Source organism: Dictyostelium purpureum, assembly GCF_000190715.1.
Source record: "Dictyostelium purpureum unplaced genomic scaffold DICPUscaffold_238, whole genome shotgun sequence".
Classification (NCBI taxonomy): Eukaryota; Evosea; class Eumycetozoa; order Dictyosteliales; family Dictyosteliaceae; genus Dictyostelium; species Dictyostelium purpureum.
The window spans coordinates 18,522-42,010 of NW_003519574.1; the positions used below are offsets into that span (position 1 = coordinate 18,522).

At 26.0% G+C, this 23,489-nt stretch overlaps 5 protein-coding genes across 5 annotated transcripts; all 5 read right to left on the reverse strand.

The window, feature by feature from the left end:
• Nucleotides 1-81: 81 nt before the first annotated feature.
• DICPUDRAFT_21469 (uncharacterized protein) lies at nt 82-737 on the reverse strand (the record flags this gene model as incomplete). Its single annotated transcript, XM_003290688.1, has 2 exons — nt 82-284; nt 359-737. Coding segments are annotated over 2 exons (582 nt in total), but the record flags the coding sequence as incomplete, so codon positions are not given.
• Nucleotides 738-3,061: 2,324 nt separating this feature from the next.
• DICPUDRAFT_95205 (uncharacterized protein) lies at nt 3,062-4,142 on the reverse strand (the record flags this gene model as incomplete). The annotated part of the gene is made up of 6 exons (XM_003290689.1): nt 4,012-4,142; nt 3,622-3,937; nt 3,405-3,554; nt 3,262-3,348; nt 3,139-3,192; nt 3,062-3,074 (listed from the first exon to the last, which is right to left on the reverse strand). Coding segments are annotated over exons 1-6 (708 nt in total), but the record flags the coding sequence as incomplete, so codon positions are not given.
• A 389-nt stretch (nt 4,143-4,531) lies between these two features.
• DICPUDRAFT_155273 (uncharacterized protein) lies at nt 4,532-11,197 on the reverse strand (the record flags this gene model as incomplete). Its single annotated transcript, XM_003290690.1, has 17 exons — nt 4,532-5,685; nt 5,759-6,042; nt 6,121-6,273; nt 6,341-6,406; nt 6,472-6,546; nt 6,620-6,673; nt 6,898-7,026; nt 7,087-7,369; nt 8,190-9,431; nt 9,492-9,775; nt 9,833-9,892; nt 9,950-10,102; nt 10,167-10,238; nt 10,297-10,371; nt 10,562-10,654; nt 10,725-10,868; nt 10,926-11,197. The coding sequence occupies 17 exons, from the start codon at nt 11,195-11,197 to the stop codon at nt 4,532-4,534; spliced, it is 4,593 nt and encodes a 1,530-aa protein (XP_003290738.1).
• Nucleotides 11,198-11,910: 713 nt separating this feature from the next.
• DICPUDRAFT_155274 (uncharacterized protein) lies at nt 11,911-14,428 on the reverse strand (the record flags this gene model as incomplete). The annotated part of the gene is made up of 2 exons (XM_003290691.1): nt 11,911-13,161; nt 13,235-14,428. 2 exons carry the CDS (start codon nt 14,426-14,428, stop codon nt 11,911-11,913), a joined length of 2,445 nt encoding a protein of 814 aa, XP_003290739.1.
• A 1,225-nt stretch (nt 14,429-15,653) lies between these two features.
• On the reverse strand, nt 15,654-23,000 carry DICPUDRAFT_155275 (uncharacterized protein; the record flags this gene model as incomplete). Its single annotated transcript, XM_003290692.1, has 3 exons — nt 15,654-21,269; nt 21,336-22,610; nt 22,839-23,000. 3 exons carry the CDS (start codon nt 22,998-23,000, stop codon nt 15,654-15,656), a joined length of 7,053 nt encoding a protein of 2,350 aa, XP_003290740.1.
• Between the last annotated feature and the right edge of the window lie 489 nt (nt 23,001-23,489).

Below are 23,489 nucleotides of genomic sequence, written 5' to 3' on the forward strand. Positions count from 1 at the left end.
TTGTTAATATAAATAGATTGATTTGGTTTAAGCTTTTTCGGCCCCTTCTTTTCCATTTGGCATGTATAATTCACCTTTATCTTTTCTTGATAGTGATTTTAAAGAAAATTTATATTTGTCTTTAGCCATTAAAATAGTCATACGATGTTTTCTATATAAATAAGATACAATAATAATAAGAGCAGCAACTGTAACACATGGAACTACGATGGCAACAGGTAGTACCCAGGCAGCACGGGTCTTTTTACAATCTGAGAAATTTGGAGAAACTAATACAGAGAAATCTAAAATCGTGTAAAGAAAAAATATTAGAATTTGAGATAGAGTTTCAGTTTATTTTTTTAAATGTTTTGCTTACCTGGATCTATTAAACATTCTTCTACACAATGAGGAAGTTCAATACCAACAATTAATGTATCACTTGAAGTTGAAACAGCCTTTGTTTTCATAAATGTTGGTCTTCCATCACTTATGGCTCTATTAACAAATCTTCCAGTTAAGACCTTTTGGTTTTTAGTGATACTAACATAGTTTAATAATTGATTTTTATCCAATTCATCTGTTGAAAAATTTGTATCTCCAGAGTTACAATCGTTACCATTTTGATTAACACTAACTTTTGATCTAAATTGAAGTTGAATGGTATTGAAAACACTCTCGTATTGATAGTTTTTAATGGACACAGAAATTTTAATTGAGCCCTCTTTAAGTTCTAGTGAAAGGCCTGCAAATTCATAATCTCTATCTTGTTTAACTTCTTCGATGGTATATGTAATAGTTGATACATTGTTTTCGCCAATATATTGGTAATAAACGTATTTGGTTTCTGTGGTTAGGTTGTTTATAGGGATCCATTTTGAATTTGTTAAATTATATGATTTTGTTAAGCTGCCATAAAGATCATATTCTTCGAGATTTGAAATTAATATTTCATATGCTAGTTTATCATCGTTGATAATTGCAGAGCCATCATTAATAGTGGTATTAGTATTGGTTTGTTTGTTTTTACAATCAAAACCAGACCAACCTTCGTTACATGTGCATAAGCCTGTAGCTGTGTTACATTTACCATTTGATCCACAGTCATTTGAGCATTTCATACTTCCAGAATAGTGGAATTTATCTGTACCAGTCCATACAATACCATTTTGTGTAATTGAAATGTCATGGGTTCCTTCGCCTGGGGGAGCTGTGCATACAATGGTTTTGTTATTAACTTCTTTTATTGGGGCTTTAATTCCTTTAATTAATATCATAAGGGTATCATGGATTTCGCCGAACCAACCGATGATGGTTACATCTCCACCTTGTATTGGTGGTGAGGATATAGAGGTTGCATAAATTGAGGCAAAGCCACAATTAGGAGTATCATATAGCGGTATACAGGCACAAATACCTGTAACATTGTTGCAACTACCTTGACCTAAAGAAATACTGCAATTTGAAGTGCATTCTTTGTAGGTTATACTACAATCACCCGATTGCCAATTTGAAGTACAGTGACATTGACCTATATCTGTGTAGCATAAGCCACCATTTAGACATGTTTTTTGGCAATAGGTAACATCTTGACTTAAAGCACTACTAGAGTCAAATGTAATTTGAGAAGAAAGATCCAGAACTTTAATAACTACAGGAACATTGGCGCCGGTTGGGAAAACTTCAGCGGAAGAGCACTCTATTGAATCAAATTTAGCCAATGAGACCACACAGTCAATATCAGAACCAACAGTAACTTTTATTTCACTTGGGTTATATGAAAAGAATTCACCATTAATTGTTAAACCTTTATTATTACTATTTTTTGTTATAGTTTTGGCAAATGGATTGGTTGGTTTAGTTGCAACTTTATAGATATCATTATCAAATGAAAAAGAAAAATAGCTTGGAATAGAGTCTTGGTTCCATTGAGCTGTAAAAACTGAAGAGTATTTAACTACCTTAAAGTCTATTGATCCTGTAGTACCTGATAAAATGTATGTTGCTGTTGGATTTTTAAAACCTAAATTTTGACCTGATAAAGTTAATAATTTATTTGAATCATAACTAAGCTTTGGATAAATTAAACCTTAAAATTAAAAAAATAAAATTTATTAATAAAAATAAAAATTGTGAATAAATAAAAAATTTTAAATACATACCACATCCAGTGGCTTTAGAGCCATCTAAAGTTTGAGTAATATCAGAAATGCCACTAAATGTGTCCATCAAATTACTATATAGTGATCTTTGGTAACACAAGAAACAGTCTGGTAATGGAGCTTTTAATTCTAAGTTTTCACCCAATTTTAATGATAGAGCATTTAATTGGCAGAATGATTGGGGAACAGTGCCTTCAAGGATATTATTATTTAATATTAAATCGGTTAACTGTGTTGAGCTAATATCTGGTAAAGTACCAGATATTTGATTATTATTTAAGTCCCTAAATTAATTTAATTTTTAATGATTGTTAATAAATAATATAAATAATAATAGTATAATTTATTAATAGTTACAAATATGTTAATCTCAAAGATGCATCCATGGGTGGTAAACTAACAATTTTAACTTTTGGGAGTACTCTGACAAAAAAAAAGTAAAGTTAATTAATGAATTATAGTATAATTTTAAAATTGACCATAAATAATTACAATTTTTTCAAAGAGGGTGGAATAATGCTGAATGGGATGGATCCTTGAAAGCTAAATGTTTCACTCGCATCAAAAATTGAGAGTGATGTAAGTTTGAGATTTTCTGTAAGTTCAATTAATGAAGTTGGTGCTTTTAATTGTGCCCAAATATTACTATATATAAATATTAAAAAAAAAAAAATTAGTTTTTTCAAATAACAAAATCATCAATTACAACTTACATCTCTGTGGTGCTAGTTAGTTTGGTTAGTTCGATTGGATATGTAAGGCCAGTATTAATATCAAATGAAAGTGACCTAATTTTAATAAAAAAATAAAAATAAGTAAGTTGTTTCTCACATAGTTTAGAGTTTATATACTACAAACATTTTATTAACATTATTAAATGTTGATATGTTAGAGAGAGATGGTAAATCAAATCCATTAATATAATCTAAAGATCTAAAAATTTAAAATTAGTATTTTTTTTTTTTTTTTTTTTTTAATTTTTTTTTTTTTTTCATACAATGAATTAATGGTTACAAAATTAAACGAAGGTGTTTCTCCAATTGATGATGAGCTAAATAAAAGGAGTTATGTGGTTAGTATAATAAAAATTTAGGTTTTTTTTTTTTTATATTATAATTACAATGAGTCTAAAGAAATTGGACTTGTAAGATCATTGTTATATTTTACATGTTTAGTGATTGTGGGTGTATCTGAAAAAGAAAAAGAACTATAAGAAAGGATTAGTATCAATTTAAAACTTTATATTAAGAAAATAAAACTTACAATGTTTTAATATTTTTTAAAGATGATAATGGGAGTTTTGAAATAGAGTAATCTGGGGAATCAGTATTAACAACGATAGAGAATTTATTTGTTGGGGATGGAATAGCTGGAAGTTTATCAAAATTTCTTAATCTGCAGTTTTCAACATTTCTGTAATAAAAATGATAAATATTAGTTTCATTTTATATGGTAAATTTCTTTTATTGGTTATACATACATAATTGGAGAGTAGCCAGTATCAGTAAGGTCATTTCCGAAAAGTGTGTAGTTGGCCAATAAACTAGTAAAAGAAATTGATGTCAAATGTTTAAAATTCTTAAAATAGCTATAATCTAAATTAATTGTAGAGACAGTTTCTTGTCCCCTTACTGTCATTGTGGATGCATAGTATTCCCCTCCGATAGATATACATTCGAAATCTGAAGAGGAACAAAAATCCCAAAAAGTATTAACTCCTACAGTTAGCGTTTGGAATCTGGTTGAAAATTCTGATTCAACTAAAACAACCTTTAACAATTTTTCTACACGATTGTCTAAAATTAAGAATAAAAATGGTTAGTATTTTAAAAATTAAAATTTTTTTTTTCTTTTTTATAAAACTATTTACATTCATCTATTTGTAATATTGATTGAGAGTTTGAAATATATACAAAATTTGATATTACAAGTAATATAAAAAAATGAAGAATTTTCATTTTTTTATTGTTGTTAAATATTAATATTCAATTTATAACATATAAAATAAATAATACAAAGATAAAAAATTAAAAAATAAAAAATAAAATTATAAAAAAAAAAAAAGATATTTTAAAAAAAAATTTTTTTTTTTTTTTTTTTTGAAACACTTCCACAAATTTCATTTTTTTTTCTTTTATTTCAAATAATAATTTTGTTATCCATATCAAATTATTTGAATTTAATAAATTAAGATTGGATACTTTTTGATTGGATTTATTTTTTTTTTTAAATTTTAGAGGTAAATAATTTTAATTTCCAAACATATTTATAAAAAGAATTTACTTTATTTTTTTTTTTTTGATTATTTTTTTGTTGTGGTATTTTTGGGTTGAAAAAAAAAATCGGAAAAAGAAATAAAAGCAAAAAGTTATTATAGAAAATTTTTATTTTTAATACATATTTTCCAAAGTTACAACCCTTTTTTTTCTTTTTTCGAAAAATAAATTAATTTTATGTCTTTTATATACATATATTATACCAATAATATTGGCGACTACAATGACTGTACAGGGTAAAACGATTGCTACTGGTAAAATCCAACTGGTTTGTTCTTCATATTTTTTTGTGCCTAAAAATTTTATACGATCTTTACTATACCATTCTATACCATTTTGGGTAATATTTACATCTTGGAAACCTGTTTCTGGACCAATAGTACAATTTATAAATGAATCATTGAATTTGTTGAGTGTGCAATTTTGATTTCCAATTGAAATTGTTAAATTTTCGTGAATAAAACCAAACCAACCATCTATTATAATATCACCACCTAATACTGTTGGAGTTGAAAAACGAGAGGCATAATGATTTGGAATTGAGCAATCTTCAGTGGTATAAAATTCATTACAATCACAGGTACCAGTTTCATTTTTGCAAATACCATTGGAAGGACCACTACAATCACCTGGACATAAAAAGTATGGGATTGAACAATCTACACCTTGATAATCATCACCACAATCACATTGACCAATTGATGATATGCAAATCTTTTGATTCATACATGGCTTTTCACAGGGAATTAAAGTTTGTTCGGTTTCTGATGTTGAGTTAATCGTAATTTGAGTTGAAAGGTCGTCTACTTTAACGATTACTACCATATTTTCATTATTATCTAAATCTTGGCTAATTTGACATTCGATGGCATCAAATGATGAGCTTAAAATTTGACAATCGACTTTAGCTCCATCATTATTGGTAAAAGTAATTTGAACTACCGATGGTAAATAATATTCAAAGTATAAACCCATAAACAAAAATGTATTATCGGTTCTTAATACTGTTTCTACAGTTGGATTTTGTTTCGATGTTGCAACTTTATATTGTTCACTATCAAAACCAATTGAGAAATATCCTGGTTTCCAGTCGCTTGTCCATTGTGTTTTAAATAGGGTTGAATATTTGACTGCATTAAATTGAATTGTCTTATCTGAGCCGTTTTGATCTATATATGCTGCTGTTGGATTGATAAAACCTAAATTATTTCCGGATAATGTGAACTCTTTGTTATTTGAATTATAATCTAATGTTGGTTGAATTTTTCCTAAATTATAAAAAATTATTAATAACAATTACCAATAAATAAGAATTTGTAAAATATTATTTAATAAACCTACCACAAGCTGTTACATCAATGGAAGCAGAGTTTACCCAATTAATAATATTTGTTGCACCATCAAAGGCTGTTTTATAATAACTTCCCAATGTTCTCTTATAGCATCTAAAGCAATCTGGTAAGGGTGTTACTAAACCAGTATTACCTGATAGATCTAATGTCTGAATATTTAATTGACAAAATGATTCTGGGACTGATGTTAAACCATTATTAATTAATTTTAAATCTACAATATTTGTTGAGCTAATATCTGGTGAAATTGTAATTCCAATTGATGCTAATGATCTACATATATAAAATAAAATATTAATATTAATGGAGATAAATTAATAAATTTGTTTTAAAAAATCAAAGAATAGCTACAAATAAGTTAGTGTTGATGGTAAGTTTTTAAATGGTATTTTTTTGTTAAAATTAAAAGTTGCTGAATTTGAATCAATTGATAACTTTTGTAATTTTGGGATACCAGCTAAATCAATTTCTTCAGTTGGTACATTAAAACTTCCTTTTATTGTTCTAAATAGAAAAAAAGTAAATAGGTAAATATATAACTAATAGTTTTTTATAATTATAATAAACTTACAATTGTGTAGTTTTATCTAAATTAAAAGTTGGGAAATCGATATTACCAAAAGCTACATCTAAATTACTGTTAAAAAAAATAATTAATAATAAATCCACTTTATAAAGAGTGTATATCTAAACAATATCTACATTAATTCTGATCCTCCTAATGTGTTTAAATTTGTAAGTGAGGCTGAATCAAAATTTCCAATTAAATTCATGTACCTATTTTATATTATTATAAGAAAATTAATATTTAATTAATTATTTCATCATTTAAAAGGAATTTATAACTTACAAATCTTTAATTGCATATGATTCAAACGATGGAACATTGGATGTTGAAATATAGCTAAATATTCATAATTAGTTTTTTTTTTTTTTTTTTTTTTTAATTTGTAAAACAATTTTTTAAAAACCTACAATGAATTCATATATTTTATATTTGATGGGACTATATTATTTTTATATTGTGGTGCTGTGTTTGAGTAAAGGTTTACATATTTACTAAGGTTTAAAAATAATTAATATTTTTTAAAATAAAATCTAAATAAAATTAAATTAAATTAACCATACAAATCCAATATGTTTTCAAGAATACTAAAATTGATAATAGAAGGTTGAGGATCTAAACTATTTAATGTTAAATTTGAAGTTGGTGAAGGAAGAGTTGCAATGTCGCTCATTCTACAATTAATTAAATTTCTAAATATAAAAATATAAATTAATAAATTGTAATTATATTATTATTTAAATTTAACATACAATGCTTTGGTAACACCGGTTTTAGTTGGATCAGATTTATCTCCAAAAGAATCTTTAGTAAACCTCATACCATAATTTGAACCATTTAATTCCAGGTATGAAAGTTTAAATGCTTTGAAACTACTGTAATCTAAATCGGCTGATTGTGATGCTGCTGTAATATATAATGTGTCAATAGTATCACCAATACATGTAACTTTTAAAAATGCTTTATTTTGAGAACAAATATCTGCTGGTTCATTTTGGTAAATACTTAAATAATCTGTTCCTGATAAAACTGAACCTAAAATATTTTTTAATGAAATGTCTATGTGATTAAATAAAAATAAAAAAATTAATTTATAAATTTTAAATTTTGATTAAAAAAAAATAAATAAATTAAATACACACATTGCGGGTCAGAGGCTGGCAAAAGTGCGCTTATATAAAACTCCTTATTATTACTAATTAAAATAATAATAAATAAAAAATAAAAAATATTATTGGTTTTTAATTTCATAATTTATTTTTCTAAGATTTAAGATATATATTTCTATATACCTTAAATAAATATTATTGATTTGAAGAAAAAGAAAAAATATATTTTTCTATTACACAATAAATAATAATGATTAAAAAAAAAATTTAAGCATCGTTTTTTTTTTTTTGAATTATAAAATAAAAAAAAAATTTAAAATTTATATTTTATTGATGATTAAAAGAGATAGAAATAGATATTTTTTAATCAAAACATTATTAATTTCAAATAATATAAACTCTACCACCAACCATTATTTTTTTTTTTTTTCAGATAATCAGTTTGCAAAAAATAAAAAAATTTTAAAAAAATTAAAAAAATTTTATTTATTTTTTTTAAAATTTCATAGAAAACCATTAACGGATTACCCTTATATAAAAACTGGGTAAAGTGTTGAATTTTTTAAAACCACACGAGTTTCTTTTTTTTAATATTTAACTAAAAATAGAAAAGTTATTTATATATAACATAAATTAATCTCAAACCAAAAAAAAAAAAAAAAATTGAAAAAAAAAAAAAATTTTTATTTATCGCTATTATTATTTCTATATTATATTTTTTGAAAGATTCTTTAAAGAGAATTTACTTTTTTTTGATGGATCATCTTTTTGTTTTTTATAAATAAAGAAACCCAAACCACCAACAATTGCAGCAGCACCAATCGGTACAACGATAGCAACAGGCAACACCCATGATTTTTTATTTGAGCCCTCTTCATAGTATTGCTCTGATTCTTCTAGTCCGCTATTACTACTTTCATTTTTAACACCACTGCTACTATTACTGTTGTTATTGCTACTATTTTCTTTACTACTTTGACTTCCTGAATAAATACTTTTATATTTGAATAGGTTATTATTTGACCGAGTTATATTATTTTGTGTTATATGTATTGGTTTAGTTCCTTCTTCGCCTGGGCCTATAGTACATGTTATTTTTGAGTTTGTTACATTTTTAATTTCACAATAATTGTCTATATCAACTAAAATTGTTAAGTTTTCATGTACATCACCAAACCAACCAGTTATTATAACTTCGCCACCAGTGGTCAATGGAGATGATATGAATTGAGCATAGTGATTGGGTTTAGAACAATCATAATAAGTGTATAGAGGGTCACATGAGCATTCTCCTTTGACAGAATCGCACCAGCCTTTACTTGAAGAATAACTACAATTGTTTGGACATGGTTTTAAAGGTAAACTACAATCTATAGATTGCCAATCTTCGGTACATCGGCATTCTGAGGTAGATGTTAAACAAATACCTCCATTTTGGCAACTAGTTGGGCAATAGTTAACATTTTGGGTGGTATCTCTATTTGAATCAAAGGTAATTTGGGTAGAAAGTTGGTCGACTTTAACAATTATTATTAGATTTTCTTCTTTTGGTATGGCTTGTATACTTTCATCCACTTTACATAAAATAGTTTCAAAAGTGGATGTTAAAACTTGACAGTAAATATTTGGTACATGTTCATTGCCGCCCAAAGAGATACTAATAAGGGTGGTATCATAGTTAAAGAATGATCCATTGAATGTAAATGTATTTGATGATTTAGTAACACTTTTTACTATAGGCTTGTAGTTTCCAGTTGAAACTGTATAGTCATCACCATCGAAATTAAATACCATTGTTGGTGGTAATGGTCCACTTTTATCCCATTGAGCGGTAAATAGAGATGAGTATTTAACTGGTTTAAAAGTAATAGACGAATTTAAATTTGAATCTGAATATATACCAATTGGGTTTGTAAATCCTAAATTTTGACCTGATAAAGTTATAGTTTTTGAAGTTGAGCTATAATTAATAGTTGGAAAAATTAATCCTAAAATAGAATGGTATTAGTTATTTTATTTAAGTTGTTTTTTTAAAAACTTAAACATACCACATGACTTAGTTGGTAAATTATCTAAATAGTTTATAATTTCAGAAATTCCAGCAAAAGATGTTTTGTAGTAATTATTTAATGTTCTTCTATAGCATTCAAAACAGTTTGGTAAAGGTAATGCTAATCCAACATTATTTGCTAGATTGAGAGTTTGAATATTTAGTGAGCAGAATGATGTTGGTACAGTTCCGGTAAATTTATTATTATTTAAAACTAAATCTATCAAATTTCCTTCGCTAATATTTGGTAATGGTCCTGTAATTGAGTTATAACCAATATCTCTAAAATTTTAAATTAATATTCATTGTATAAAATAAAATGAAAAATAGTTTACTTACAAAAAAATGATGGAGTTTAAAATTGTAGGGAATATAGTTAAACCAACGTTTTCTAAAATTCTATAAATATAAAATATTAATATTTTTTTTTCTTTTTTTTTTTTTTTTTTAACTTACAATTGTTTTAAAGAGGTTGGGTAGTTTGAAAATGGTACTTCACCATTATAGTTAAAAATATTATCATTAGATTTTATATTTAACTTAATTAAATTTAAACTACTTGATAGATCCATCTTATTATTAATTTTATTAAATTTACCTTTTATTTCCCTATATATTTCTTTAAAAGTCAGTATTTAAAACAACATTAAAAAAAACATTAAATTAAACTTACACATTATTAATATTATTCAATGATGTTAATTGAGCAGGAAATTCAATTGGGTCGATAGGGAATTCTAGGGTACTATAAAATTTAATTTAGTATTTTTTTTTTTTTTAAAATATTATATTGAAATACTTACAATGTTTTAACATTTGAAATAGTTTGTATATTTGATAATGTAGTTTTATCAAAACCTGTAAATAAAGTTATTTTTCTATAAATTAAATATTAAAATTTAGATTAATAGGAAAGATAAAAATTTATTGAATAAATATATTTACAAATCGTTTATGGTTGTTCTGGAAAAAGTGGGAATACTCTTAAGTACTGAATAGCTTTAATAAAAATAAACTATTAATATTAAAATTTAGTTTATATATTTATTTAATAAATATGATACATACAATGAATTGAAAGCTAAGTTTAAATTTTTAGAAAGTAAATCATTATTATATGTTGGTATATAAGTATTTATTGTTCCATTGAATAAATAGGTGCTGTAGTAAAAAATGAAATAAAAATTTAATTATTTATGATTTAAAATTAAAATTTAAAATAAAAACTTACAAGTCTTTAATATTTTTAAAAAATGAAAAATTAATAATTTCAATAGTTTCTGTATCTTTATTATTTAGTGTGAGTTTATTTGTCGGTAAAGGTAGTATGCTTGCTGCACTAAATGAAGTGTCTAAAGTAATTCCATTTAAATATCTAAAAAAAAAAAAATTAAAATTCTATTATTAAAAATAAAATAATGAAACTACTTACAATTCTTTACTAATTCCTTTATTTGATAGAGAATTTCCCTCATCACCGAAATCACTGAAATCGTATTTACAATCATTTGCCCTAAAGAAATCTAAAGAGGTAAAATTTTTTAAATCGGAATAATAAAACTTTGTTTTTGATTCACAACTTAATGTAACTTTAGAAAGAGTTGTCCCAATACATATAATATTTGGTTTATATTTATCATTACAAAAATCAATATAGCCGTTGGTCAAAGGATACAAGCTTTCAAAAGTTTTATACGAATACATTCCTTTCAATAATTCAGATAGGGTGTTATCTATATAATAATCAAAAAAATAAAGTTATATTTAAAATTTATAGTAGTTATTGATAGAATCTATAAATTATTTTATATTTACAATCTATATCATTTAATTTATCTGCAGCCAAAACCAATGTTATATATATAAATATAAAAAAAATATTTTTTTTCATTTTTTATCTCTTTATAAAAATACAAATAATTAAAAATACATAAGATAAAAGATTATTAAATATAAAAAAAAAAAAAAAAAAATTTGATTATAAAAAATTTAAAAAAATAAAATAAAACTTTTAAAAAATGTTAATGTTTGTTATTTTATATTTTATTTTTTTTGTAAAAAAACAAGGCACATTGTTGCCAAACCCCTAACCACTTGAAGGAATTTTTAGTGTGGGTGTGGGTTTTGATTATTTTTTTTTTTACAAAAATTTTAAGGTACACCCACATTTTATAATTGTGGATTTTATTTTTAGATTTCTAGAAATGAGATGAATAATTATTTTTATTTGAAATCTAGATTAAGCAATAAAAAAATCAATAAAAAAATCAATAAAAAAAAAATACAAGTTATTTTAATTTTTGAATAAATATATAAGGGGAGGTATGTTTATATATGAAAATTCATATATAATTGAAAGAGTTTGTTTATTTATATATATAAAAAAAAAAATTATTGTTAATATTTTTTTTTTTTTTTTATAAACTTGTAAAATCATAATTATTTTCCAATAATAAAAGTTTGATTTTTGGATATTCATAAATTTTTGAAGTTGATGGTAAATGTTCTTTGCAAAATCTGTAAGTGTCAATAGAGATAGTTGTCAAAGTATTTCTATGGTACTTTAGTAATAGGTCGATTAAAGGATTATCGAAACAACTCTTATAGTGTTTCAAATAGAGATAATAGAAGTCGGTCAAACGGCACTTTGAATATACCAATATGTAATCTACTAAACCTTTGAAGGAACCAGACCATTTATCTTGTTCGAATGAATGACCAATGATTTTTAAAGACTTTAAATTCGGAATTTCGGTTGGGTAGGTATGAACGCTCTTTTGAAAATTAAATTTATTTAAATGACATGACTCCATTCTATAATCGTGGGAGTGTAACTCTAATTTAGTTAGACTTTTAAAAACACTTGAAATATTTTCAAATGGTGAACTCTTGAGTATTGTATAATAATCAAAATCAGACTTTGGTATTTCAACAATTGGACTCTTTTCTTTTTTACTTGATTTCTTTCTCTTCTTTTCAACTTTATTGAATTCTTTTTCTTTTTTAATTGTGTCGTTATTAAATATTAAATTATTAACTTTTAACTCTTCTTCTTTAATATGTTCATATGATTGTTGATTTATTATAAGCTGTTGTGGTTGTTGTAATTGATAGCCATTGAAATTCAAAAAGTTATTATTACTATTATTATTACTACTATCTAAAAATTGTGATGTTTTATTAAAATGTTGCTGTTGTTGTTTTTCTAAATAACTTGATATAGTATTATTAAATAATTCTATTAAATGATTTACTGTATTTTGTAAATTATTATCATGTTCATCGTTATCTTCCTTATCCTCTTTTTCTTTTTTTTCCTTCTTTTCTTTCTTTTCCTTTTTTTCCTTCTTTTCTTTTTTTTCTGATTTCTCTGGGTTATCTTCATTATCATTACCAATATTATTATTATTACTATTGTAATTATTTAATGGTGACTTATTTATTTTTTCATTTGTTTTTGTTAATCTTAATCTAATTCTATCAATTATAATTTCTTTTTCTTTTATATAAATGTCCTTTAATCTTAAAATTAATTTATATTGTGATTCCGTTTTTGGATTATAGTCTTCTAAATGATATGGGAAACTATAGATATATTTATTAAACATTTTCTTTAATCTATATTCGATTTCATCATTTGAAAAATTTGAGAATAAACTATTTAAATTCTATAAACGTATGTAAATAAATTAGTATGTTTCTATTTTATATTAATAAATATTTATTATTAGGTATACAAACATTTTCGCTATAATATAATTTTTCAAATAAAATAACTTTATCATAACCCAGATGAGATAATGTTTGAAAAACCAATTTTGATGGATCAATGAAAACTTTTATTAGGAAGCCATAGTACTCTTTCCAATTGATATTAACTTCAACTCTTTTGCAAATTCCATAGTGTGTGTATTGCTTGGTTTCTTTGAATGATTGCTTATTTTCAAAAAATATAAAAAATTGTAAAGCAATGTAGAGTCTGATCAATTCATTTTTAGAATTTTGAAAACTATTAAATAACTTGATAATACAATCGTATGGTAATGTTAAAACTTTGTTAAATGTTGAATCATAACCAATCTTTTCGAAATGACTTCTGTTAAATTGTGACAAACCAATGCTATTATCTTCTATTAAATCCATGATCTTTTTATTGTAGTTGGTATATTTCTCTTCTGATTTTTCAAACAATTCAATGGCCTTAAAATTGATTTTATAATCTGTTGCATATGCAGTCTTTATAAATTCATCAAACAATTGATCAACAATTCTAATCTTTTCTGTATCATCTAAAATTGATTTTGACTTTGATTTAGATTTTGATGGCACCGATGATGAGTTCTTTTTATCTTTTTTACCTTCAGTATCTTCAGCCTCTTCTTTCTTATCTTTTTTCTTTTCTTTTTCACTATCTTCTTTAATGATATCATTATAGTTATTGTTTATATTTACATTTTCATTATTTACATTATTACTATTATTATTATTATTATTATTATTATTATTATTATTATTATTATTATTATTATTATTATTATTATTATTATTATTATTATTTGAAAATATTTGAGATGGTACCACATTATATATTTGTTGATACCCTAAAGATGATTGATAAGGATTTGTCACATTTTGAAAATTTGTATTTTGAAAAGAGAAATTTTGGACTTGTGGATTCTGATATTGTTGCTGTTGTGATGGCGGTTGGGGTGTTTTTTGATGGTTGGGGTTACTATCCTTTATTTTTTCATTGATAAAAACCAATTCTTTTTCTTTTTTCTTTTTTGGTTTAGAAGAACTGTTTTTAGATTTTGATGATTTATTGGCACTAGCCCCACTATTATTTGTTGTAACTGGAGTACCATCATTATCTTCTTTTTTATTTATTTCATTTTCCTCTATTTTTAACTTTTTTTTAGATGATTTTAAAGTCATATTTTTTTTTTTTTTTTTTTTTTTTTTTTTTCTCCAAAAAAAATTATAAAAAAAAATAAATGTTTATTGGTGTTTATGTTTTGATTTTATAATAACCGTTACTATTATATAATTTAAATTATTATTATTATTATTATTATTATTATTTATTATTATTAATTATTATTACTATTGGGTAGATATTTGGTTTTGGGTAAAGTTGGACGTGTATATTTATTTTTAGCTATCGGATACAACTACAACTGTTTTTATTTTCTTTATTTTAAATTTATTTTTGAAATTTTTGCAATAATTAATTGGTTTGGTGTTTTATATGATATATTATTTTGATTTAAAAATTTTATAAAAAATTAAAACATAAATAAAAAAATAATAAAAAATTACTGTTATCAATTTTTTATTTTTTTAGGGGGAGAATATATATAAAGGTTGTGTGTTTTATTTTAATTTTTTTTATTGAATTGATATAATAAATGATGGTGATGGTGTGTTATATTTTTAGTCTTTTTATTTATTATTACACAAATTTGAGTTTGGACTAAATAAAAAATTAAAAAAAAAAAATAAAAAAATAAAAAAAATAAAAAAATTTTAAAATAAAAAAAAAGAAAAAAATATATATATAAATATGGGGTTATGTAGTTATTATGTGGGTGATTGAATTATAATAATTGAAATCTTATTATTATTATTTTATTTTATTAATTTAATATGTGGGTTTGGCAGTTAAGAGGATATATCAATCGTATATAACAAAAGTTTAATATAGATATTATTTTATTTATTTATAATTTTATTTTAATTTTTTTTTTTGCCTAATATTTTATTTTATACTTTTTTAGAACTAAAATAATCTTCTATATCTTAATTTATTTTTAGAAATTTAATACTGATCAAATATTATATATGATGACACAAAAAAAAAATAAAAAAATTTGTTACACGTCGCACACAAGCTGAATGGTGGATCACCACGCTCTGTACCTCACTTTTTTTTTAAAAAAAATTTTAAAAAAATAAAAAAAAAAATAAAATAAAAACTTTTCAAAAAAGAAAAAAAAAATAAAAATAAAAAAAAAAAAAAAAAAGTTTCTGTGGTGGTGCGATAAAAATAACTTTCAACCATTGCATATCTTTTAATTTATTTAAACAAAATAAAAAGATATCTCTGATAAGCAATAAAAAAAAAAATAAAAAAATAATTTAAATAATGGTGTTTATTATTTTAAAATTTTAATAAATTTTTGTTTGATGAAGTTTTTAAAACATTTTTGATGTATGCACGATCAACTCCATAGCTTAAAAGACTCGATTCACAAGCTAAAATTGGAATATCTCTGGTAATAAGATCGATGTCATAAGTTTCATCGGTAAGCATACTTAAGAAAACAAAAATGAAAAGGTATAATAAGTTTTTAAAAGTTTTTGATTGTAAACCGCCAAGTTTTCTTTCGTATTTATAAAATTCCATTTCAGAGATGCCTAATGCAGCAGCAGTTGGTGAAATTTTGAATGATGAAGAACCTAAGTCACTAACAACTTTTCTTAGTTGAGTACATACTTTAATTGTTAGGCTTGAAATTGAATGTTTTGAGGATGAAGAGAGAGATGAAGATAAAGGTGAGGGAGATACAAAGGAGGATATGGATTGTGCTGGTTTTACTTTTAGTTTCTCTTCCACAATTTCTGATCTCTCTTTTAATTTTAAATCCTTTTTTTCTTTTCTCTTTTTTTTCTTTTCATCTTTTGCTGGTAGTGTGTCTTCACTTTTAGCTTGATTACCTCTAGATAGTCTCCTTCTTGAATACTCTTTTATTTCATAACTTTCTTCTTGATATTTGTGGGATACTGGTTTGGTTGGGGCAGATACCTGGTTGATTGGAGTAGATGCTGGTTTGGTTAGAGTAGATACTGATTTTCCTTGTGGTTTATCATCATAGTCTCCAAATAAATCAAAACCCATATCTTCATCACTTTCTTCTTGATATAAACATACTGCTGGTTTGATTGGGGCAGATACTTGGTTGATTGAGGCAGATACTGGTTTTTCTTGTGGTTTATCATCATAGTCTCCAAATAAATCAAAACCCATATCTTCATCACTTTCTTCTTGATATAAACGTACTGGTTTGGTTGGGACAGAAACTGGTTTGATTGGGGCAGATACTTGGTTGATTGGGACAGAAACTGGTTTTTCTTGTGGTTTGTCATTATAGTCCCCAAATAAACCAAAACCCATATCTCCATCACTTTCTTCTTCAGATTCATGAATTTTTGGTTTATCAGGCAATTTTTCGTTGGACATTTGAGGTGTATAGTAATCATATTCATCAAACAACCCAAATCCTATATCATCATGGCTTTCTTCTTTCTTTTCTTTCTTTTGTTGTAATGGTGCTGCTGCTGTTAATGTTGATATTGATGTTCCATCATAACCACCATCTGAATCTGACCAATCATCTTCATCATCTTCATCATTATCTATAAAACAAGTTGACATTCTACGTAAAGATAGTGCGGACGAAAGTTTGTTTAATAATTCACTATTTGGCTGGGTAGGTTCTAATTGATTAGCATTTAAAGCAGAAGATTGACCGGCATATTTAAAACTTACACCACTACGAATCGATGAAAGAAGATCACTACGGTCGGAAGCTAATGATTTAGAAGCAGCCAAGCCACCAAATGAAGGTAGAGGTGGAGGTGGAGGGGCTGGGGCTGATGGGGCTGGGGCTGATGGTAAGGATGTTCTTGGGGCCATCGAGCCACTACTCTTTCCGCTAATAGAATTGAATCTGTGATCAGAAGGAGCTCCTGGTGAAGGGTAATTGGAATTATTGTTATTGTTATTTTGTTGATATTTTTGTGGAGCTTTTGGTACACAGCTACCGACGCCTCTGCCTCCACCAAAAAATCCAGACAATGCTTCAATAGGTAATGTTGGTGTTGGAATTACTGTTGGTACTGGTGCTCCGCCTACTGCTCTTGAAATGAATGTTTCCCTTTTTGACTGGGGAACGTACAAATTGGGTGGTGGTGGTGGAGGTGGTCCAGAACTTATTGGAAATATTTTTTTACTGTAAACAGTTGGTAAGGGTAGAAAAGGTGCACCAATTACTTGATTATATACAAAGGGCTCCAATGATTCTTTGACCTTTGTGCCCAAAGATACAATATGCCTTGGTTCAAGTGGGTGATTTGGAGAGAATGTGATTGATGTTAGAGGAGATGGAGAGTAACTTGGGGATGTTGGAGAGTAGCTTGGGGATGTTGGAGAGTAACTTGGGGATGTTGGAGAGTAACTTGGGGATGTTGGAGAGTAACTTGGGGATGTTGGAGAGTAGCTTGGGGATGTTGGAGCGTAGCTTAGGGATGTTGGTTTATAAATGGGATCTTCATCGTTTATCAATCTAATATTTGTGTCGATTTCAATTTTTGGTTTAAATGATTTTTGTTTTAGGGTAATATTACTGACTTGGGCAGCTTTTAACCATTCACCGGCACTGGTTTGTGGTATAGTATTTATTTCTTTTTCAGCATTTTCGAAATCACTAACTTTACTGGGTATCTCTTTAAGATCTGATAAAGTATAGTTTTCTTCTTCTAATTCTTCGACAATTTCATCTGAATAAACGGTTAATTCATTTAAATAGTCTCTTAGTTTTTGGAGTTCTAAAGTTGAATCCTTGTATGAGCTTTCCTCGAGACAATCTAGCTCTGAAATTCCATTATCAAAAGCTTGTTTTGAAATTAAAATTGCTTTTTGGGTATCACCATTGGCATGGTAGAAGTGAGAAACTGAATGATAAAACTTGATTAAAGTAGAGTTTGTTGGTGGTAATGGGTTTTCTTTTGACTTATTTATAAATTGATTATAAAGATTTTCAATTTTTTCTTGCCATTGTTTTTTAGAATATTTGTTATCGTCACATCTATAAAGACCAGTATAAATTGAATATTGAGATTCTATTAAAGATAATAATTTCTCTTGATTGGCAAAGGAACTATTCGACATTGAATTATAGCTACTTTCTAATAACCTTAATAATCCTTTACCTTCGTAAATAATTTCATCTTTAAGTTTCTTTTTTAATCTTTGTTGTTTAGAATTTGCTGATGATAATGGTTTGGTGGGTGTTGTTGGTGCAGAAATATTGATGGAGATTAATGAAGTTACTTTTTCTGAAATCAATTCACTAATAGTATTTGAAAGTAATGATAGTTCATCATGTGAATAGTCACCAAAAGTTTCATTAAGTTGATAGAATATTCTAATTGAGTCAGAGTATCTATTATTTGAATGGTACTCTTTAATTAAATTAATTAATTGATCACGTTTACTTACAAGTGATGGGTCATTTAAGTCTTGATCAAATCCTTCCCCTTTGTTTTCCCATGCAACATATGGTAATGAATCGACAGCAGTTTGGGATATAATCGAATGGATTGAATCGATTTTTTTAATTTGTTCGCCAGCTTCTCTTTTTTCAATGGCTACAAAACTTGTGAACTCGGTTACAATGCTATACTTTATGGAAAGATCGATAACATCTTGTTTCTTTTTCATTTTAATTAAGTCATGCTCGTGCTTATTTGAGCTATAGGTACCATCGTTATATTCTCTAATCATTGAACGTGCAGCCAATCTATGAATCAAATTACCTTTGATAAATCCAATTTCGGGTGTATGAACAATGTTTGAAACAATACCCCCACCTGGAGCATGACATACAAGTGTTGCACGTGTACATATACCAGAGAATGCATAAATAACTTGTCTTTCTGATTTAAAAATTGAAGAAATAGTTGCAGGAGATTGAACAATTTTATCAGTACTATCGAATGCTACCTCGATATTTGACATTGCAGGTTGGAGTACACGTTGGATCATATCAACAATCTTTTTAGGATTTGGACGTTTATTAGGGACAATAAAATCTGCATAGCCACTACCAATTCTTGAAATTTGTTTAATGAAATGTCTGGAACAATGTTCACCAATACCAAATGTGAATAAACGACAGAAATTTGAAGCCTTTTTTGCTAACATCAAAGATAACTCTTCATTTGAAACATTACCATCGGTAAACAATAGAATATTGTGTGGGTTGGTTGGTTTGGCTTTTTCTGATAACAAATAAATTGATTCCAATGGAGAGTGTAGTTTTGTACCACCACTAATTGGTTTTAATTTGTTGATGTGGTTCCATGCAATTTGGAGATTTTCTTCGGTTGGTAGGACATCTTCAACAAAAAGCCAATCATAATTGTCACCAAAATCACAAATATTGAAAAGTAATTTTGGTACACCACGTAGATTCCTAACAGTTAAACGAACTGCTCTTAAAAGATCTTCAAATGTATCACCAGCCATAGATGCAGATAAATCGATGAGTAAAGTTAAGTGAGTGAATGATTCTTGAGTGCTATCGATATCTAATTTTGGATAGAATGCCAACATACTGGCATGATGACCTTTATCATCTACCTCTACCCACATACGTGGTGAATAGGGTTCTTCTAGGCCAATTAATAGTTGGAAATTTTTATCTAAATAGCTCTTATCACCTGGTTGTAGTTCGATAGTAGCTTTTGTGTGAGTTCTTTTGATCTTGATATTATGGGTTGGTGAGGTTAATTTTACAATATTGTATGGCATATCAATACCAACTTGGATGGTAAGATCTGAATCTTTTTGGTCTTGGTCACTGATTGAAACAGTTTTGGTAACATTTTGTGTAACATTTGAACCAGAGGATAAACGTTGTCTAGGTGTGATTGAACGTGGTAATACAAAACTAATATCCAAGCCATCAACTGATAACTCTGTGACATATGTGATTTTAATAAGAACATCACACTTTGGTGGTAGGTTTCCAACACTAACTGTAAACACATCAGGTTTATCTTCGTCCATTAGATAAGCACCATGGCCTGCAGCTACAGCCTCTCGATATTCACGATGAGCCTTTTCTTTTTCTTTTACTTCACCAATAATATGTTTACCATTGATAAATGCTTCAAAACCGCAAACTGCACCCATTTCGTCTAATGGAAAAACATATTTTGCCTCAATAGTTGACGAGGAACAATTTTGATAGTGTTGATAGATAGTGACTTCTCCAATAAGATCTAATACTCTAGCTCTAACATGAACAGATTTTAATGGAATATCATCTTTGCCAGATGATGATTTTGAAACCAGACCAATTTCTTTTTGCTCTTCTTCTTCTTCAATATCTTTTTTATTTTCTGATTTTTCTGGAATAGTGGTAGGACATTCATCTGGTTTAATTGTTGTTTGTGGACTATTTGAAACATTTAAGACTTGGTTGGGAATATTTAATAATTCTTTTCTTAAATTTGTATCTTGAAATTCAATTAAGTATTGTAGTTTTTGTTGTTTTGAATTATAAATTACAATTTCATCATCTAGAAATTCAGATTTTAAATTTGAGGTAGATTGGACACCCTGAACACTATTAAATCCTTTTGGTGGTTGATTTAATTGAATTTGATGAGTTGTATATTTCTTGCAATTACCCAATGCAACTTGACAAATAAACATATATTTATGATGATTAATTTCTGAATCTTTGCAGTATTGTGCGCTTGTCATTGCTTTGGTACCAAAATAAATGCCAGAACCCAAATAACCAATGTCTCTTCTTCCAGAACCAATTGATGTTGAAACATTTGGTGGTAATAAACCCCTAGATAAAATACCTAAAATATTTGAAGGATTACTACCATGATATAGTGTTTTAATATTCCCTAGTTGGAACTTTAAATTCTCTTCATCATTTCTGCTTATTTTATAAATTGATTTAATTGATAATTTCTGAATATTAATTTAAAAAATTAGTATGAATTACAAAACAAAAAAAGAAAAAAAAAAAAAACATACATCATCTAATTTTAACTGATCTAATAATCTTTTATAATCTTTGCTTGAATCATCTAGCTTGGTAATATTACAATGTAATGCTCTATATCTTTTAGCTTCATTATTTCCAACTGAAAATGATAAACCACTTAATGATTCACCGACTGATAAAATATCCTTCATAACTTGGATGGACTCTTGAATATCAGATAAATGTTCATAGTCGAATGGCTTGGATGAGCTTGGTTTAATTTGTGGCAAAGCTTTGTAAACTTCATTAAATAGCTCCACCGATTTATTTTCATCAATTTTGGTATTTGTGGTTCTAAGTAAAGTGGATAATTGGAATAAAGCCAACTCAGCTTTATCAACTTGAGCCAATGTGATATCACCCATTGATGTTTTAATGGTACCCTCTGGTGAAAGTGATAATGTATTACCATTACCAAATTTACTGGCTAACTCTACTATGGCATTATCGTAGAGCATTTTGATTAGTGATTCAATTGACTTTGGTAATGAGTTTGGTGGCAATGGTTTTTGTTGTGATAAATCTTCACTTTGAGTTTGATAAAGTTTTTTTAATTTATCTGAACCTACTATAACAGAGCTTAATTGTAATTTTGAATAGTCATTTTGATTTAGATACTCCAATAATATTTGATTATAAATTGATAAAGCGCTCTCGATGCTATTTGCTGATATCCATTCTTTGGTTTCTTCACTAATTTCTTTATAAATTCCACCAGAAATTGTACCATAGTTGAGAAAAACTCTATAAAATGATGATGTATCATCATCAGATGAATCTTGGCCACTATTATTCGAGCCACCACCAACTTGAATTAAATTTAAACTTTTACCTGCCACATGTAGTTCGATACAGCAAAACCTATCAGAAAGCCTATCGTGTTTGGATAAAATATTATGTTTGACAATATGATATTTTGATTCTGGAAATAAATCTGATTTTTCATCATATTTTATTCTATCAAATTTTTTATTTTTGTTTTCACTACCTGAATCATTGTTGTTATTATCCCCCAATAAATTTGAAAAGTCAAATGATTTATAGTGATATTCTTTAATGTTGTATTTTGATACAAGTGAATATTCGTCATGAGATAATAAACTGCCATATGAAGCTGAATCGTCTAAATATCTTTTTGAAACAATTGGAATATTTAGTTTGATTGCCTTCTTAATCCCAAAAGATAAATCTTCAATATTAACATCATTATTATTTTCAACTTTGACTAAATCTTGAAAGTCACCATAGAATACATAATAATTAACCTAAAAATAATTGTTTTAGAATATTAATAAATTTTTTTTTATAAATAAAAGTTGTAATTGAATGAAGTTGTAAATGATAAAAAATAAGTTAAAATATTTTAGAAAAAAAGAAGATAATTAAAAACCCCTTTGTTATTATTTTAAGGTGTTTAATTCATTTGTTGAAATTATAAAAAAGTGTTATTAAATATATAAATATCTCTAACAAAAGAGTTGAATTATAATTACCTTTTGGTTTAAAATCATTGAAACAAGACCACCATTTGATTCAATAAATGTTTGTAGTTCTTTTTTAATTTTATACCCAGATGATGGACCACAATCAAGATAAAATGTATTACCATTGAGTATATTACTCTTCTTTTGAGTGTTATTAAATCCTGATGGCATTTTTTTAATATTATTACAAAAAATTATTTTTATTTTATTTATTTTAGTTTAAGTGATTTTATTTATTATTTATTATTTATTATTATTTATTATTATTTATTATTATTTATTATTTATATTATTTATATTATTGTGTTTAAATAATAAAAAGTTTTTTTTAAACTCCAAGATATTTAATTTTCTGAAAAAAAAAAAAAAAAATTTTAAAAATTGCAATATTAAATTAAAAAAATTAAAAATATGGAAAAAAAAATAGAAAAAAAAAAGAAATAACTTTTTTTTCCTATTTTTAATCTAACAATATATGAAAAGTAAAAAATAGATAAATTAAATTTAATACATCAATTTTAATTTTTATTTATGGAAATGAATTTTTTTTTTTATGAAAAAAAAAATAAAGAAAAAAAAATAATTAAAATATATTATTATTTTATTATTATAAATATTTGTTAATTGTTTGGTTTTGTAAAAATGATTATAATAAATATT